Raw genomic sequence first — 18,626 nt, 5'->3', positions numbered from 1 at the left:
ATTGGGTTCACTTGGATTCTTATTTGTCTTCTTATGAATTCATTTCTTTTCAGTGACTTAACATACTCAAAAACTCACAGGCGCAACAAGTCTTGTAAAAATTTACGAATTTTAATGTGCTCAGGATATTGATTCTAAAGAATTACTCAACGGCGCCCCCTACAAAATTATTTTTACATCGTAACAAGGTTCGAAATCCTCTGTCCTTAATCGTCAACGAGAGCAAAGCTACCAAACCCCCTAAAAACAGGGGTCAGGAGAGCCTGACGGAGTTGGTGAAGGTTTTCAAAGTAAATAAAAATCCGAATAATAATTACAAAAAAAAAAATTTGAATTCAGTTACTCCCTGGATTTTTCAAATTGCCAAGTTGGAAAGTCTTTTTAAGCGTAATTAAATACGAAAGCAAAAATAACATGGATGTCTCAAAAAAAAAAAAAAGTTGAGTTTTATTGTTCAGAGCTTTCAAATACATCGACAGTAGGAAAAATTTGTTATCATGGTTTCTGCTAATATCTTGGTTTTCTGATTCTTCCAACATGAACTTTCAGAGTAAAAGAAAAAAGCATCTCTTTGCCCAGAAATCCTCGTCCCAAAGATTTCCCAGAAACTGATGTTCGCACCGCTCAATCATTCACCGATTCAAGGTCAACCGGACCAAACTTTAATCACATTTCCAAAAACAGTTCATGAATGAACATGTAAATTAATATCATCATATATGCCCTGGATAGTGCAACAGCTTAATGTAAATTATCAGAGCGCCAGGTAAACCTCCAATAATCAGAAACCTTCCCTGTAACTCAAAAAGTTCATAAATCTCCTCTGTGGACCAACCATACTAAAAAAGATCAGCAGCTGAAGTCTGGATCAATCAGAAAAGGAAGCTTGAGGATTTTCCGTTAACCCTTTTCTGGGTTCAGGTTGAAGCTTCTGGTAGTATTTCTGAAAAAAAGAAAGTGAAATAAATGCACAGTGTGAGGCCATGTGTGTTTTTTGTGTTATATTTTGTGTGTGCGTTGGTGCGTACCTGCAGATTGTCGTAGTGCGTCTGGCTGCTACAGTGCAGGTCCTTGGCGCTGCTCTCGTGCAGGCAGAAAACATGGCAGAGATTACAGAAGTACCCCAGTTTGGGGACCAGAAACTCTGGACCTGATGGGAAACAGAAAATGTAAAACTAAATCTCTTAAATCTAACGCAATGGATATTAAGTGAGATTGAGTGCGAGTGTGTTTCTCACCGACGGGGCTGCTGGGACTGAATGGTGGCAGCTTGATGTCGGTGGACATAGAGGGAGACACAGAGCGAGATCTCTTTGCCTCAGGTCCGACAAGATCCCCCTTCCTTTTGCTCGGAACTGAAGAAGAGGCAGAGAGAACCGTTAATAAATCATCTGTAATGATTAGTCAATTAATTAAGCAGCAGATAATAACCAGCAGGAGTGATTCAAGCTAATGTGACCATCCAGTACTCGGCACAAAGTCAAAAAGAAAGAACAAGATCAGGGATCATCATCACACCAGCTACATCCATAGGCTGGGCTCTCTGTACCTTTAACGTCCTCCGTGCACCGTCCTTCTATCTCCTCCTCTCCTTCAGGCCTCTGGTTCTCAGGGGGCTCAGGCCGCAGGTCCTCCCCAGCAGAGGCAGCATCGATGTCCGAACGGCCTGCTCCTTCTACCTCTGCCTCCTGGACCTCTCCCTGGGTGTCACCCGATAACGTTGATGGATCTTTGTGCAATGACGACGAGGCGTCGAGGGAAGTGGGCGGTGGAGCTTCAGAGCCTGATTCCTGTTGTTCTTCTCTCACATCTTTTGCAACAACTTTCTTCCCTCTGGTAGATTTTCTCACTGTGGTAGAAGATGATGAAGTAACGCAAATGAAACAGAAATAGCAGAATTCATTTCATCTTTTAGATCTTCATCATCGTACAATTATGAAGCCAAAGATGACACTTCATGCTGAAATTATATTTTTAATTTTTAAATCTTAGATCTTTGCCTCAGCGTAATGGCATGTTTAAAAAGACGTAGATGTTTGTGTTACCAGGCATCTTTCTGGTTCTCTTCTTGGGTCGGCCTCTTGTCCTGGGAGCTTCCTTCTTTTCCTCCTCCTCCTCCTCTTCGACCTCTCCCACCTCGTCCACCGTCACAAACTTCATACTCTCCTCTAAAAAAAAAAAGACAAAGAACAAAAGACACAAAAATTGAAATTCCCCAAAACTGAAATTCATACACTGTAACTTATTAAAGGCTCCACAAACCTGTATCGTCATTGATTCTGCGTTTCACAGGTCTGGAGGTTTTCTCAGCTTCCTCTTTGTTCCCCTCCTCATCGTCACCTGCTTCATCCACAGCCTAAAAGAAGTCAAGAGATCTATAGCGTCAGCAAACTTGTGTTATGCTGTACATGTGATTTCCCTGCATAAGAAAACTGAATTAACATTTTGTAAATTCTTTACCTCCACTGCGGGGTCCTCTTTGATGGGTGGGCGGGTCTCCAACGTTCCTTCCTCAACTTCTCCCTCCGCTGCTTCTACGATTTCATCCAGAGTGACGAGCCCCTGCAGTTCTCCTGCTGTGATCTCAACGTCCAGCTCTCGACACTGTGCCACCGCTCCTTCCCCTGCCTCATCTGCTCCCACCTCATCCAGAGTCACCAGCTCTCTGGGGTCCCTCTCTTTTCCCCTTTCCTTCGCCTTCCACCTCCCACTCCGACTCCTCTGCTCCCTCCCATCTTTCTGCCTGGTCTTCCTCTCTTGCTCCTTGGCGAGCTGCTTCTCTTTAACAGCAGCTTGCCTCTCTCTCAATTCTTCCACCTTGGCTGTGTCTTCAGGGTAATCGTCCTCTTCATCGCTCACTTCATCCAGGTTCAGCAGAACACTTTCCACAGCTACTGTGTCACTTTTACCGGACGGTTGCTGGTTCTTCTCTTCTGCTGGAGTTGCGACATCTCCTTGGGACTGTTTTGCAGATGTATCTTCTTTCTTGATGTCTATTTTGGGTGATTTTTCCTTCTTCATCACACCAGACTCTTCTGCACAAGATGGATCATTTCCACTTTCTAAATCCTCTGGGAACACTTTTTGTGATGCTTCCAAAACAATGGCACTACAAAGTGGTGCCTCCTCTTTTGGACGAGTTTCATCTTTTGTCTTACTCGTTTCCTTCGTCCCTCCCTCGGACACCTCGGTGGTCAACTCTTCCTGAACTTGATCATCTTCCACAGAGTCTACAATCTGATACACAGGCTCCTCCTCCTTGTTTTTGGGTGACTCTCCTGGAGGAGGGCCATCGTCGACCATCTCATCCTCCACAGCATCAAGAATCTGATATGACACCTTTTCTTCATCAGCCTCTTTTTCAGATGCATCTTTGTCCCCCTTCAGTGTTACGATGTCTTTTCTAGTTGATTTAACTGCTTTCTTTGGTCTTCCCCTCTTTCCTTTTCCTCCTGTAGTGGGCGGGTCATCCTTCAGAACCTCGTCCTCCACAGAGTCTAATATTTCATAGGTTGCATCCTCATCTATTTCCTCTCTTGCAGGGATGTCACTCTTCTTTGTTGGTGAGCTCTCTTTTGGAGAAGCGTTCTTCTCTGTCTTCGTTGTTTTTTCCTGTGATTCTCTGGCAGGAGTGCGCCTCCTTCTTGTCGGTGTGTCCTCTTTTTTTGTTTGGTCTTTCTTAGACGTCCTTTCCCTTCTTCCTCTGGTCGATCTCGTCATAACGACCGGTTCTTCTGTCGCAGTCTCGTCCTCCACAGAGTCTAAAATTTCATACGAAGCCTCCTCATCTTCTTTTTCAGATGCTTCAGTGAGATTCAGAGTCATTTTGTCCTCTTTCTTTCCTCTTCCACTCCTTCTTCTATCTGTCCTTTCTGTGGCAGCTGCATCTTGACCCAGTTCTTCTTCAATGGAATCGACTATCTCATACACCTTCTCCTCTTCTGCGTCTTGGTCTTTCTGAGGACGTTTTGCTGTGGTGTCTCGAGGTGTTTCAGATTTTTTAACCATCCTGTCCTGTTTCTCTGGTGATTTGACTTTCTCTTCACTTCTGGATGCTCTGGTCCTCAGGCCACTCCTCTTGGATGATCTATCATCTCTTCTAGAGGTCGCATCAGGTTTTGCAGTTTTCTTTTCCTTGTTGTCAGACTGTGTAGTTGTTGTCTGATCTTCAACAGAGTCCACGACCTTATTGGCATCTTCCTCTTCTTCTTTGGACATCTGATCACTCAATGCTTCAATGTTTTGGCCGTCATGGTCCATCGCCGTCTGATCGTCAGTTGAATCCAATATCTGAAAGGTTTCTTCAGTAACTTCACTGTCTTTGTTGTCACAGACTTTAAGAGGCTGGTCTTCATCTTTTGGGATTTGATCATCAGGTTTTTCGACCTGTTTGCAGGATTCTGCTGATGTTGATTCCTCTTCATTTTGTTTTCTTGTCTTTGCATCTCCTTTGCCCATTGAAGCTTTTTGGGCTGGATTTGTTTCTTCCACATCATCACCAACTTCATCAACAGTGACAAAGTCACTCAGGTACAAAGGTTCATCATGAGAAACATGTGAAGGATATAAGTCGTCTCTGGACTCATCCTGACCCTGTGATTGCAAAGAACTCTGAAACAACAATAAAATCGTTAATGTCATTAATCAAATATACTTGACAGACTGACTTGTTCATTCATCACAACACACACATTGATTCTGTTCTTAAATGATAACTGATAACTTTACATTCAAATCACTTCAATGTTACATATTGTTAAGAGTGTGCACCTTGATTGAAATGTATTTGACAAAGGCAGCAACAATTAACAGTATGAAGCTGATGTTATTTCAAGTTTTTGTTAGTGTCTACAAAGTCAACAAAGCCAAGCGTCACCTCTTTCTTTTCACTCTGTGTCCTTTCTTGGGCAAGTCTGTGCTGAAGAACCGCTTCTTTCAGGGCCATGATGGCGTCCTGGTCGATCTGAGGAAGTTCTGTGGTGGTCTCTTCAGATTTGGGCAGACTGGAAGCAGCTGGGACAGTGTCTCCATCAGCAGCATCTGCATCTTCACTTGCCTTAGGGGCAGATGTGGAATCAGTGGCAATCTGTGCCACTAGGTCCACTGGAACATCCCCAGCTGGTTTAGCAGAGGCAGGGGTGCTGGTTTGCAGAACAGGATGTTGCCCGTTACCAGAGAGGCCAACAGGAGGAGGCTGTGTTGGAAGCTTGGCTTCAGTTCTGACAATGCCCTGATAAATGTTTATATGGATCTCACTGGAGTCTTCAAGACGCTGCTTTAAGCTCTTCAGACTGGAATTAAAAACAGAAAAACTTCATACAAGACAGCTTCATGTCAACTCTGGTTTTTAATAACTTCTAAGTCTTTGTATCTGATCTACAGTTCAGCTTCACTCTTTCACTTGCTGGACCTGAATCTGACGGTCGAAGCTGTGACTCTCAGTCAGTTCCACACTTCTCACAGGAGATCGAACCCACTCAATAAAGTTACACAGAACAGACGTTCAGGGTGAGCGGGAAAGAAAGAGGAAACATTCTCCATATTCCAAGTCACTAAACCATAAAACTGATTGTCATCAAGCTGTTGCTTTAAGGTTTTATTTTGTTGCTTTAATAGTTCCTGGGTTTTGTCTTCCTGTGGAGCCTTCAAGGCTGCAGCTATTACTTTAATTAACAGTTACAGTGCAGAAACATAATCAATTGAAAGGGATATACTCACGACTGAACGCCTGTGACGTTTGTCCTGTGAGGAGGAAAGAAGAGGTGTCAGTTAAGGTGTGAGGACAGGGCAGTGAAAAATGTAAAAACTCAGAGAAGGAACCAAACTTCATAAAAGGCATTAAGAGGAGTTTATTTGAGGATACTTACGACATCAGTTGCTTAAATTCAGAGTCTTGTGACAAACAACTGTACTTCTCCACAACCTCAGCAACGCCACTGGAGTCAGCCATCTCCACACATATCTGAGGTGGAGAGACGGTCACAGACGGAGTGACAAGAGAGAGAGAGAGAGAGAGAGAGAGAGAGAGAGGGGGAAGAAATAAAGAAAGTGATGAGACAAATCTGGTCAAAGAATCTCAGCAGAGTAGTAGGGAGAATAATTATTGAGGACCAAGCAATAAAAACTAAATACATTAGTTAATTTAAAGGTTTTCTGTCATTGTCAGCCCACAGTCACATCCAAAACTAATTGATGTTACAGACTGATCTGGACCTCGTGGTGCTCTGACATACAGTATAATCATCATTCACATGTAAGGGTGAAAAGTCAAGTGTGTCGTTGTCGTACCCTGTTGGCGAGCGGCAGGAAGCTGACAAATTTAGCAATGGACGCCACAGCTTTCATGACGCTCTTCACAACATCAACACTCGTCTCAGAGATCTCCACACAGAGCAGCCGCTCCTCCAGAGACTCTGCATCTGAAACTCGCTGAAAAACAACAAACAGCCTGGGCTAAGGACCAAGGAGTCAAGAAATAAATAAATTCAGATTAAAATAAAGAATAAGAACTCACAGCGTTGCTCCATTTCATCAAAGATTTGTACATGAGCTCCTGCAAAAAGACACAGAGGATCAGAGATGTTGTTAAAACTCGTTTCACGGTCAAACAACATCGTTTCTCCAAATGGTTCAAACTGTCGGTTTGAACGTTCATTGAGAAACGATTCCCAGGTTTAGTGAGGAACCAGAAACAATCACATTCTGATGCTCTCATCATGTTGTGCTGTTTAATTCTCTCCTCAGTGGCCACACCTCTTTTGACTCAGGATACATGTACTCCAACACGAAGTGGATCCTGAGAGCGCAGCCTCTGACAGAACGAGGATGCCAGATGTGATCTTGGACAAATTTGCAGCACGATGTCCAATCGCTGAAATGCACGAAGGCCTGGAGGAGAGCAGAAACAAAACATGTTATAACATACGTCAATTTGAACAATTGTCCGTCTGCAGTCTTTCGTCCTCACCCTCCTCTGCAGTGTCAGCACGATCACGTTGTAGTACAGGGAGTGAAGAGTTTGTTTGCGGAAATAAGGCCAGACCAGCTTGGCGACTTCCTCGTGCTTGTATTCTCCTTCTGGTAAACCGGTCAACATGATTGTGGGGAACATGGAACGTCGACTCTTGGCCTTCTGCAGGACACAGTGTTCAGAGAGAAGAGTTCAATCAAAGAGAAAATAAGAACGGAAACCGCTGAACATTGTTCTTCTACTGTGAATTGTAATTGCTTTTAATTGTTGATGATCAACACGTGTTGCTCTGCTCGTCCGCTTGACTTCATGGAAAGCTAACATTATGAGGTCACTGTTATCTTTGACCACTGAAATCTAATCAGTTCATCTCAGAGTCCAAGTGAAAACTATTTCAAACAGTCCGAGGTAATACATCTGAATGAATAGTGTGTCATGTCAAATTCATTCGAAAGTGAAAGCGCTCATCAGGAGAGACAGACAAACCGAAAACAAGTTGTTTTTTGATAATCACCTCTGAAACATTTAAGAATACTGGTTGTACTTATGAAGAAAATGTGGTTACCTTGATGTCGTCATTTTCTCTGACAGTCAGATATTCTGGGATGATGAACCAAGGAGACATGGTGGCGAACACAAAGGGAATGGTGGGAATTGTGATCCAAAAAGGTGAAACGCTGCCCAGAGGAACGCCAAATTTTATTGACGGGGTAGTTGCCCCAGCCACAGCATGCTTGCTGTCCGGCATAGCGTTTGCAGGAAGTCTTGGTGCTGCGAGAACAAAAACAAGAAAAGTCTTATTTCTGAAAAGTGACAAAACAAAGAAGCAAGTGACTCTGTGTTCGTTTGTAGCGATAAGAGCCGACACCCGTTTCTATGTGTTGTTAAGAAAATGGTGAGATCTCTGTGGTTGTGTTGTGATGCTGGTCACAGTTTTCTTTCTGAAACTGTAAACATGACCTGCAGTAATGGAACCACGGCAAATGAAGAGCTGCTGCTGGACAAAGAGCTGTTCACCTGTTTATGTCCTGCGGCTTGACAGAGAACGTTCTGCACACAGATGCTATATAGAATCTTTCTGCAACATAACTCCTATAACGAAGACTTACGCAGGGCTGTACAGCCGCTGTGTGGTGTTTTCAGCCGGCATATTTTGTGTCCAGGGGCCCGTTTCAGGAGGCTGTACCAAATTCCAAGTCGATCAGCATCGCGACAAGATTCAAATTCGATAAACACCTGAAACATGTGTGGACAGATTTAATGAGCAGGAATCTTTTGAAGTGACTGAAACACATGTGCTTGTGTGTCTGTATGTTTGTGTGTTTATACCTTGTTGAGAAGAGGCAGGTAGTTTGCGACTGAATTGATTTTTCTCAACGCCTGTCTGAGGTCTCTGGCTTCGCTCGGTGAAATATTCGTGATGTACACCGTTCTGTTTCCATCGTCAACCACCGGCTGCATCAAAATCAACAAGTTCATTATTTTTTTCAATACCTCGAGGTGCAGTAAGTAAGTGTGTGTGTGTGTGTGTGTGTGTGTTACTTACAGAATTCATCCGCTTCATCAGGGCTTTATAAAACCTCATCTGAAAGAAATATCAGATTAGGCAGGAATTAATATACTGGACATGTATCGTGTCAACCAACAACTGGAATTACTGCCTCCTCCAACCGGTACAGTTTCAGACTCACTGTGACCTTTGACCACTTGAGTCTCATCAGTTAATCAATGAGTCTAAATTTTGTGAGATCGCATGAGGCATAAAAACAAGCAGTGTAGCGCAGTGATGATAATTACCGGGTCCATTGGCATGCTGTCCACGACACGCAGACACAGCTTATTGTTTTTGATAGCAATGAGATCCCCTTCGGCAATCAGAACACTGTGTACACTCTCCAAGGACGGCATCAAGACAAAGGCCTGGGAGGAAAAGCAGAAACAAATATACATTAGTAACAGTACTACCTGTGTATATATTACAACTTTTTCAGAAATGTTGAGGTAAATTGTGAGTTACAATCAGTAAAAACAATCTTAATGTTACATCGATGAAATAAAACCCAGAAAAAACTTCACATGAAGAAAGTAATGATGTAAAGAAAAACAAATATTGGATTAATAAACCACACCGATGCAAAATGAATAACTCTGTGCTTACAACGCACGCCTGAGGAAGAACATAGATGTTTTCGTCTGAGTATATGAATCCGAAAGGAATGAACAGATTGGCGACGTCTTCCTCTGTGTAGCAGCCCTCGTGATGCTTCGGCAGGTTGGAGATCATCAGTAGCCTCCTACCGATTAAGAAAAACTGGGAAAAAGGAGAACATTTTCGTATTAATGAAAGATCGATACAGGAGACAAAATGTATATTGAGGTAAATGAATAAATAAATGTTGAGACCTTTTTACTGCAGGAGTCCCTACAAGAGATTAGAACTTACTTTTGGGGACAAGGTCGTTTTTTTATTCAGGAACGCTGTGAAAAAAAAAGGAAAATATTTAATCTACAACTAAAATGTATGAAATAATAAATCCTGATTACAGGATGACAACTGCGTCTCTTTCTTGGATTTCTTACTGAAGCTATTTAGATGAAAGCGCTTTTCTACCAACTCCCCGACTGTCAGAGGGAGGACTACAGCTGAAGAACACGCGGTTGTTGCTTCCTGCTGTTCGCTCACTGTTCCAGCTGCTGGCTCGGTTGAAACGTCGCCGATGGCTTCGGAGGCTGATGTTGGATCCCTTTGGTTCTTCACTGCAGATGAGGGATGTTCAAATCAGAAATGTCACCACGATTAGCAGCTGAACTTTGAAAGATCTTCAACACTGTATAAGTACAAGTATCGTAGAGCACAGAGCAAATAAGGAAGTCAGGAGGCAATGACGAGGGAGAGGGAACATGTTGAAGGTTTTGTTATTGTTGAGTCCGGACCTTCAAACTTTTCAGTTTAGTCGAAACCAAAATATAAAGTGTGAAAGGTTCCTCCGATCAAGGTCCAGACCAACAAACAATAAGAGGAGAAAAAATAAGAAAGAAGAGGAAGCAGCTGCAGTCTTCACCTCCGAAAATAATGTTAGAACGACAATGACGTTCATTTGGTGCATTTGAACTTGGGTGAAGTGCAGTGAAAGATAAGGGATTACTTGTGGGAATTGTCAGGTTATTTTATTTTTTATTAAGTCTGGTGCATCTTTTCTGTGTGCTTCCCTTTGTGGTATGTTTTTTAAAATGAATATTGAACCTTGGAAAATTTCCATCAATGCTTCTCAACAAAAATATTTGACACAAATCATCTTCGACATACCTTTTGTGTGTTTCTCCACCTCATCAGTTGAACTTGGAGGTCGTGAAGTCTCCATCTTGGTCCCCAGACCAGAAGCTGCAGACAGTTCTGTGGACTCTGGGGCTGCAGAGTCTGGGGCTGCGGAGTCTGGGGCTGCAGAGTCTGAGGCTGCGGAGTCTGAGGCTGCGGACTCTGGGGCTGCAGAGTCTGAGGCTGCGGAGTCTGAGGCTGCGGACTCTGGGGCTGCAGAGTCTGAGGCTGCAGAGTCTGAGGCTGCAGAGTCTGAGGCTGCAGAGTCTGAGGCTGCAGAGTCTGAGGCTGCGGAGTCTGAGGCTGCGGACTCTGGGGCTGCAGAGTCTGAGGCTGCGGACTCTGGTTCTGGGACCTGTGATGACGCTTCAGCAGCTGTTTCTGTTTTCATGTCGGGCTGAGGCTTCTGAGAACTTGTGTCTGCAGGTTTAGGATCTGCTTCTGTGTTTGGAGGTGGAACAGTAGGAGGCCCGGTCTCATCTTTACAGGTTGGTAGTTGACTCTCACTGGATTTGTCTAAAACAGCCTCCACATTTGTCAGTTTTTCTTCTTTGCCCTCAGCACAACTTTCTACTTCCATGGGCTCTGCCACGTCAAGTCCTGTTTCCACAAGCTCCATCGGTTCAGCTTCTTTAGCGTCGTTGGCCACTGCATCGATTCTGACAGGTTCTGGTTCTTGCTTCAGTTCAGATTTTCTAACCTTTGAATCACATTCTTTTGTTTCTACATGTGAAGTTGTGGATTTGTACGTCACCGTCGTGGGTTTTGCAGCTTTTTCTTCAACTTTTACTTTTGTCGAATCTCCCGCTGCAGCCGAGTTGTTCACTGGTATTTTGGGTTCCTGCGAAGCTGAGGCCGTTTCCACTTTGACCTTTACTCCGGAGACATTAGTTGGTTCAGCAACGATAAGATTTTCTGATTCATCAACCTCAGGAGATCTTGGCTTTTTAGAGACCTGCTTGGTTGAGACACTTTTTGCTTTCGATACCAAAACTTTTGCCTTAGTTACATTGGTCGACCCTTCATCAGCTGCTTTGTCATCGGAGAGGACTCTGGACACAGCAGGTTTTCTGTGAACAAAAGAGAACAACATGTTGTCAGGCACTTTCTAAATCAACAACGCACATAATGTGAATAAAGAGAAGAAATTCTTCCTTGGTCTAAGTTGTTAATATTTTTTTTTATGACTGCGTAATTTAATAAAACCATTCAAACTGAAACTAAAAATATTTCTGAAGTTCAATATGATTGCAAATGTGTATCCAGAACCTGTGCAGACTTAATAGTACAGTGATGTTTGTCAGGAGGTGAAGAAGTGAAGACTGACAGATAAAAACCTCTGTTACTCTGAAACTATGTAAAAGAAGCATATCTTACTTCTGATGAGTTTTCTTTTGCTCAGTAACCTGCGAACAAACCAGAATAAAATGTTTTATTTAGGGTTAATCAGCTTAATGACACCATCATATTACTACTGCAAAGAAATATAAATAATACGCAAAACACACACCCCAACCTTTGTCTTAGTGGAAGCACCAGCCTTGCTCTCCTGCAGGCTGGCTGTGGTGGACTTTGTCATCGCTGTCGTCTTCTTTGCTTTTGAGGCGGACGATGATGAAGAGGCCGCAGAGGACGAGCTCTTTTTCCCAGCAGAGGGTTTAGACTTTGAGTGTTTTCCTCCTGTAGATGATGACGAGGATTTCATCTTGGCTATCTCAGCGAACAAAGTTTTAACCACAGCCTCCAAGTCAGAGGGTTTGGACACAGACTGGACATCTGGAGACAAAGATGGCAGAGTGTCAGAGAAAAGTTTTCAATGTGCCTGCGAGATGTTTTATACATTGACCATGGTCTAAGATCATTTTGGGTCCCAGGCCCCAAAGGTTTTAAAGAGGAACTGATAAGATTAAATATTTGAAATTTTACTAACCAGATATTTCCAGTACTTTCTTCACCAGTCTGTCTGCACTGCTCGACCTCCGTTGAGGGGAATTCTCTGATGATGATCGCCTTTCACGGCTTCTTCTCAGAGAGGACCGCTTGTCGTCTCTTCTCCTCGATGAAGACCGCCTGTCGTCTCTCCTCCTTGGTGATGACCGTCTGTCGCGGCTTCTTCTAGGAGATGACCGTCTCTCTTCACTCCTTCTTCTTGGTGATGACCGTCTTTCGCGACTTCTCCTTGGAGATGACCGCCTCTCTTCACTCCTCTTTGGAGATGACCGACTCTCTTCTCTCCTCCTTGGTGAAGACAGTTTGTCGTCTCTCCTCCTTGGTGATGACGGTCTTTCACGGCTTCTTCTTGGAGATGACCGCCTCTCTTCACTCCTCCTTGGTGAAGACCGTCGGTCATCTCTTCTCCTCGGTGATGACTGTCTGTCGTCTTCCCTCTTTGGCGAGGACTGTCTGTCGTCTCTCCTCCTTGGAGATGACCGTCTCTCTCTTTTCCTTGATCTCTCATAGCTCCTTGATCGTGACCGATCATGAGATCGAGAACGAGATCTGAGGCAAGGGAAAAAACAGTTCTTCAAATTAACACGATATTTTGAAATATTTGAGAGTGAAGTGTTTCTCCCAATATCATTGCTAATTTAAAAATGAATGCTTCACAGACCGGCCATGTCTGGAGCCACGTGATGATCGTGATAGGCTGCGTTTCTCTCTGCCATCTGGGCTGTGGGGCCTACGGGGGCTGGGCGAGCGGGGGCGCCTTCCTTTACTGGTTTTCTTGTCATGCTTTTGGGAAATCTGCACAGAGGCCGAAGTCGAGGGCGTGGCTTCTTTCCCTGCATCACTGAAAAGAACAGAGTGACATACGCATGTGTTGATGACAGGCAAAGAAGAAAAGAAAGCAGGGTACTATTTTGTAAATGATTTGATAAAAACAGAAATGTACCTGGGCTCGAGTACGATCTCGCCATTCCACTGCGGATATCTGGAATAAAACGATGAAAGTGCAACCATTAACGCAAAAAAGAGGTCCCACAACATACTGCAGAGGTTCATCAGGGACAGACAATATTTAAACCTTTCTCTGTTTGTGTCCAGTATTTCCTCTCAATGTTTAATGATCAATGCCTCAAAAGTAACAGGAATTTACAGAAAATAAAAAAAGACTGACAGCGTCCGGAGGTATTTGCAGCTGTTGAGGTGAAGGCTGCTGTTCTGGTGGGAGATCCAGTCCTAGTGATCAGAACAACAAAACACACAACATTTAGAAAGACCTTAGAACAACTACTGTCAGCATCAATATCTCAACTGACAGTTTTTTTATAACGCAACATTTCAACAGACAGAGACAACTTTTCTTGATACATCTCTATAATTCAAAGAAGTTAAGAAGTCAAAACTTTTTTTTTTTAATCAAGTTTATTTACATCAACTTTACAAAAGATGGGAAAAACCTTGAGTTCATGTGCAGAGCTGTGACATGAGCCGTGGCTTGGAGGGTACATGAAAAGTTTAAGTTAAAAATAATGGCCTATTAGAAACGAGTATGGAAACTAAATTCTTTAGAACCTTTATAATTAATTTACTAATTTTGACCTCAAGGGCAACAAGTCATTATCATGTAATGTGACAAATACAGGAACCTATTTAACAGTAAGACCAACTGTACATAGGTTGTCTTCTTGAGCTCTGGAATCTGTGATGTTAACATCATCTCGGCAGAAGTTGCTGTCGATTATAGATCAGGACTAAACCACCGAGTACAGGAGCAAAGGCGAGTAGATGCGAAGAAGCCAGTTCGTCATCCTCAGCGTTGATGTCTCAAGTTGACAGCATTTGTTAAATATAATTCGGGGAATTGCTTTTTGGGTGACAATAACTTTTTAATGCTTTACAGAAATGGATGATAAGCTTCAATATAATTGCCAACATACTTACATCCATCCGTGGAAGAGGTTATGACAATGGTGCTTCTTAAGAAAGAGGCAAAAGCAGCCACATTGGAAACAGCGTTGGTCTGTGAGGCCATTAAATACATTGCGATGTAGACAATTCAACATTTTCTTCACAACTTGCAAAGTTCTTCCACAAAGTTGTTTTTAATTTTCAGCGGGCAAAACTTAACATTATTGGTTCAATTGAGTCACATGATGTAAATCCGACATTGTAACTGAGATTTAAAGAGAAAGGTAGTTAGCTGACACACTCACCTTCATATTAGAACATCCTTTGTAACAGAGAGAACAGGTATGTGGGAAGACTCTCGGTGAGGCCGCAGCATAGTCGTACATCATGGCCGGCGTTGGCTGCTTCTGTAGGCCTGGTACCTTAACTAACTTTAAAACCGAATCAACGCTGTTGCGTGTGTCTGGCTGAAGTGAAGCTGGAGGAATAACACTGGGGCTGGGGACGAGACAGGAAGGTTTCACAGTGGAGTAAACCGTTGGCCACAACATGTTTCCCACTTGCGATGCTGGCTGTTTCTGCAACTGCTGTGTTTGTGCCTTCTCTGTCTGCGCTGGCTGCTTCTGTGATGGCTGCTTCTGCACATGCTGCTTTTGTGGGTGCTGTTTTGGTGCCTTCTGCTTTTGCTGTGTCTCTTCCAGCGTCAGTGTCTTATGCTGCAGCATCTGCTGCTTTATCATCTGCTCACAAACCCCTGAATCCTGTCCTCGACTCTCACTCACATCCTTAGCGGAACTGGTATAAATCTTGTCAACGACCACAACACCACGTCGGCCTGGATACACATTGTCCAACACAATAGAGGATCGATGGCTTTTCAGCGTTGCCAGGCGTTCTGTCTCTGGTGTTTTCAAAGCAGAGGGTTTGAAGGGTTCAGAGGTGAAGACCTTTCTGTCTGCATCCTTCTTTGGAAGTGGGAAAGAGTTGAAGTTTGGTTTAGAAGTCTGGTCTGGTTGGGTCTGAAATCGTTGCATTGGATCACTTCTTGTAGGAGCCACAGACCTCAGTAATGAACTGTACGAAGAGCTGGCATTAGTAACAGAGCTACTCTGGTCACGTGAGAAACCCAAAGGAATGCTTCTTATCTCTGTATCTTTTTGCAATTGTTCTCGACTGTCACTGCGCTGCTCGTCCAAAAACAAACTAATGCCACTCACGCTACTGTTTGCACTTCTGCCACTGGTCCTTCCAATGTCATCTAACACCCCTCCAACATATTTGCTGGTATGTCCATAGTCAATCACTTTGTTGGGCTGGGGAAGAGATGATGACCCTCCGGAACTGCTCAAAATGTCCCTTTCACTGACACCTCTGATTGGTGGAGGTTTTGGATAGGGTTTGGACTCAACTGCAGTCATAGTCCTCTTGGTCTTCTGAGTGCGGATTTGACGCAAAATGAAGGGAAGGTTGGCAGGGGTGATCTGGTCCTCAGGGTAAGAGATGAGAAATTCCAAATCCTCTTTTTCAAGACCAAAATTCAAAAGAATGTTTGCAGCAGATTCAGAGGTGTACTTGTGGCTACTTGTCTCAGTAGGAGCTGCGGGTTTGTCCGGTGCAGGATAGTGATAATCACCTAATCCTGAAATGGACGGTCCGTCACGCTGTCTTTCACTGGATGTATTAAACCTGCCAATGTCACCACTGCTTGTATAGCTAGATGAAGCAGGTAATGAATATGATTTAGGGGAATCATCAGCAGTTTTGTATTTTGGCAACCAGTCCAAGGAACTACTGACACTTTCAACTTCAGCATGTCTGCGTCCAGAGGCAAAAGTTGATGTCATCGGATAGGAAGTGGTCCCTGCGCCTGAGGAGAGAATCTCATCATTCTGAGTGTGGGTAAAGCGGGTGCTCTGGCCTATGGGCTGGGCAGGTCTGTCAAGACACCTCACCTCCTCTCTGGCTCTGCTAATATGCAAGTCTACAGACCTCTCTATGTCCTCGTTTGTTGTGGCCCGACCCTGTTCAGGCCTGTAGTTCACCGACAGGGTCAGCAGAGATGGGATATTTCCACGATGGTTGGCAGGAGCTGCCGAAGAAGCTGCAGGAGAATTGAAGCTGGACCCTGGTCCAAAACCAGAAAGTTCCCTTCGATGGTCTCTCTCAGCTTGCGCACTGGAGAGTTCATATTGCCCCTGGTTGGAACTTTGATTACCAGAGGCATAGGGGTTATAATGGTGATGAGACATGTTTTCAGCCTTCTAGAGATCAAGGAGATTGATGACCACAACAGTTGAGGATGAGGGTGTTGAGGGTATGTGCGGAGCCTGCGTGACGGAGCGAAATGCACAACTCAACTATCAACCAAGAGAATGTCTTTTATCTGCGTTCGCTGGGATTTCAGTTGCAAGGATGCAGCGCGCTGTTAAATCAGGAACAAGGCTCCCTACGAGACCTCCGGGGGTCTCGTTAAGGGGCCTGCAGCAGGAGAAGGAAGAAATGCTCCGATAGCAACGAAAAGTTAAAGAGTAACAAAAAAGGTAAGAAAGGGTTCAATGAATGGACCGGATTTGGCTCCTCGGCTCAGTAACATCCTTCATGTGGAGAGTCTTGTCTGGTCCATTGTGGAGCTTCCTGTTGTTCTTTCACACTTCTTGGGCTTTACTAGAAAGACAGAAGAAAGAAGGCAAAAGAAACACAGCACAGATAGAGAGAAAAAACAGGGTCACAGCTGTTCAGGGCAAACATCTGACAAACTGAGACAAACAAACATGCTCAACTCTGATGGACACAGATGAGACAATAGAGCCAACAGATGAAGGATGTTGCATTTTCAAACAATCATAACACATCTCTCATCTCTCTCTCAGTAGGGGTGGGCTATCAGAATATCCATGAAGTTATGACTATCCTCTGCAGGCAGGCAGAAGTTGGTATAACATCAGAAGATAGTTTGGAGGAGTTTTCAGGTGACAAATCAAAAAGATCAGAGAAGTAGATCATCCTCGTACAGTGCAGCAGAACATATGGGTGACAAATACAGTGGGGGTGCAACACAAGAACAACCTCTGAGCTGTAAACCACACCCTCTCACGTCAGTCGGGCCTTCGCAGGTCGGCGCGGCCCAGGAAGGAGGCAGCTTGGAACACAGCTAAGAGTTTCATCATAGGTTCCTAGATCCTGGAGAATGTCCGTGCGGTGGAAACGCAGCTTTAATTACACGTTTCTCACATCAGATCTAACAAAAGACGTTGAAGAGAACTAATAAAGTCGCAGAGTCGGGACGAAAGAGGAACCATCCCCTCCGATTCAGGACAGTGCACCTGCAAAATGATTTCGAGGCGCGTTTTACTGAAGGTTCCACTAGTGGGCAGACCACAGAATCATTCTGCTGCCTCCAGACCTGCCTGTGGAAAACATAAGCAAGGATGGCGACACTCGAGGACATCGACGTTTGGCTCAAGGCGATGACACATCAGATCAGATCATTCTGGACCAGGTCACTCAGCTTCTGCGCCATTTCTGCGCTGATGACGTTTCCCCCTGAAACTGTGGAGCACCTGCCACTGCCTCGTGCACTCCGGTGACACAAACACAGAACTCTGACCATGACGTCTGTTATGTACGTTTGTTTTGTTTTATTTGAACTTTAACGTGAAGATTTCACAATCGTTCATTCTGAACTTCTAAAGCAGTTTCTTTACGCTGTTTCTGAAAAAGCGTAAACAAAGTTTGCCGTTTGTTGTCATCGCGTGGTTCGTGCATCTGGCGTGGCCACAGGTTCTGATGACGCGCAAATCCTGCGCGGAAAAACCAAAACGCAGGATGCACGAAGCGTCCGCGTGACGTCAGAGAGATTTGACGCAGGTCTACGTCGAAGCTAACGGGGAATCAACTGCTGCTGCTAACGTGAGAGCCGGAGCAGAGCTAAGCTAGCTGCTGCTAACCGGAGCTAACGTGGGCGCCGGTGAAGAATCGGACGCAGTGAATGTTTCACAATCATCGACTGAAACAACGCGATCGCTTCGTGTTTGAACATCTTTGGTTTTTTTTGGTCACGTACCTTCACATGCGTCAAACTCTTCTTCTCCTCGTTGGCGAACAGGAAACCGTCCGTCTGGACTTCCGGTGTGGGTGACCAGCTTTCAGAGTAAAAGCACGCGCCTTAAGTGTAAATGCGCGGTCACTGGAAGACAATGGTGACAGTTCGATTCTGATCCGATCTCATCTGCATCATGTGTGATATTTGTTTTTAATCATCTAGTTATTTCAAGATAATGAGTGATTTTCCAAAATCATGTGCAATTTATCTTTTGAGGAATTCCTTCTTCCTACCATTAGTACTTCCTGCCACTATGCTCAGTACAAACCTCTTTATATACAGTCTATGGTACAAACACACGTGAAATCATAAAATATTCTTGCGAGAACCTGTGGATAATCTTTCCAAAACATTCCCCCGAACGTTCTCCGTTTTCAGCTGCAAAT

General features: G+C 44.1%; 1 protein-coding gene across 3 annotated transcripts; it reads right to left on the bottom strand.

The window, feature by feature from the left end:
• Nucleotides 1-428: 428 nt before the first annotated feature.
• On the bottom strand, nucleotides 429-18,272 carry LOC109634748 (uncharacterized). Of its 3 annotated transcripts, none has more exons than XM_069519045.1 (31): nucleotides 18,202-18,272; nucleotides 14,444-16,802; nucleotides 13,405-13,466; nucleotides 13,180-13,218; nucleotides 12,898-13,077; nucleotides 12,217-12,785; nucleotides 11,797-12,062; nucleotides 11,664-11,692; nucleotides 10,278-11,356; nucleotides 9,551-9,727; nucleotides 9,414-9,448; nucleotides 9,129-9,281; nucleotides 8,768-8,890; nucleotides 8,517-8,555; nucleotides 8,300-8,425; nucleotides 8,080-8,206; nucleotides 7,536-7,741; nucleotides 6,968-7,132; nucleotides 6,754-6,888; nucleotides 6,515-6,553; nucleotides 6,289-6,429; nucleotides 5,868-5,962; nucleotides 5,719-5,742; nucleotides 4,877-5,291; nucleotides 2,461-4,611; nucleotides 2,263-2,356; nucleotides 2,046-2,168; nucleotides 1,550-1,849; nucleotides 1,239-1,355; nucleotides 1,029-1,150; nucleotides 429-943 (listed from the first exon to the last, which is right to left on the bottom strand). In XM_069519045.1, the coding sequence occupies exons 2-31, from the start codon at nucleotides 16,385-16,387 to the stop codon at nucleotides 869-871; spliced, it is 9,150 nt and encodes a 3,049-aa protein (XP_069375146.1). In that variant the 5' UTR covers nucleotides 16,388-16,802; nucleotides 18,202-18,272; the 3' UTR covers nucleotides 429-868. The 3 variants fall into 3 exon arrangements, with proteins under 3 accessions (XP_069375146.1, XP_069375148.1, XP_069375147.1); XM_069519047.1 differs by having other exon boundaries at nucleotides 11,803-12,062; XM_069519046.1 differs by lacking the exon at nucleotides 18,202-18,272 and adding an exon at nucleotides 17,205-17,329.
• Nucleotides 18,273-18,626: the final 354 nt, after the last annotated feature.

Source organism: Paralichthys olivaceus, chromosome 22 (assembly GCF_024713975.1).
Source record: "Paralichthys olivaceus isolate ysfri-2021 chromosome 22, ASM2471397v2, whole genome shotgun sequence".
Lineage (NCBI taxonomy): Eukaryota > Metazoa > Chordata > Actinopteri > Pleuronectiformes > Paralichthyidae > Paralichthys > Paralichthys olivaceus.
The sequence above is the reverse complement of the archived record's forward strand: the minus strand, read 5'-3'. Positions and strand labels throughout refer to the sequence as shown.

Bases quoted from the DNA above. Each gene is read 5' to 3' on its own strand.
- LOC109634748 (XM_069519045.1), bottom strand. From the start codon at position 16,387: ATGTCTCATCACCATTATAACCCCTATGCCTCTGGTAATCAAAGTTCC. The intron at 2,357-2,460 runs GTAAAGAATTTA...GACTTCTTTTAG, and splicing joins AAGAGGACCCCGCAGTGGAG to GCTGTGGATGAAGCAGGTGA. The intron at 944-1,028 runs GTACGCACCAAC...TCTTTTTTTCAG, and splicing joins CGCACTACGACAATCTGCAG to AAATACTACCAGAAGCTTCA.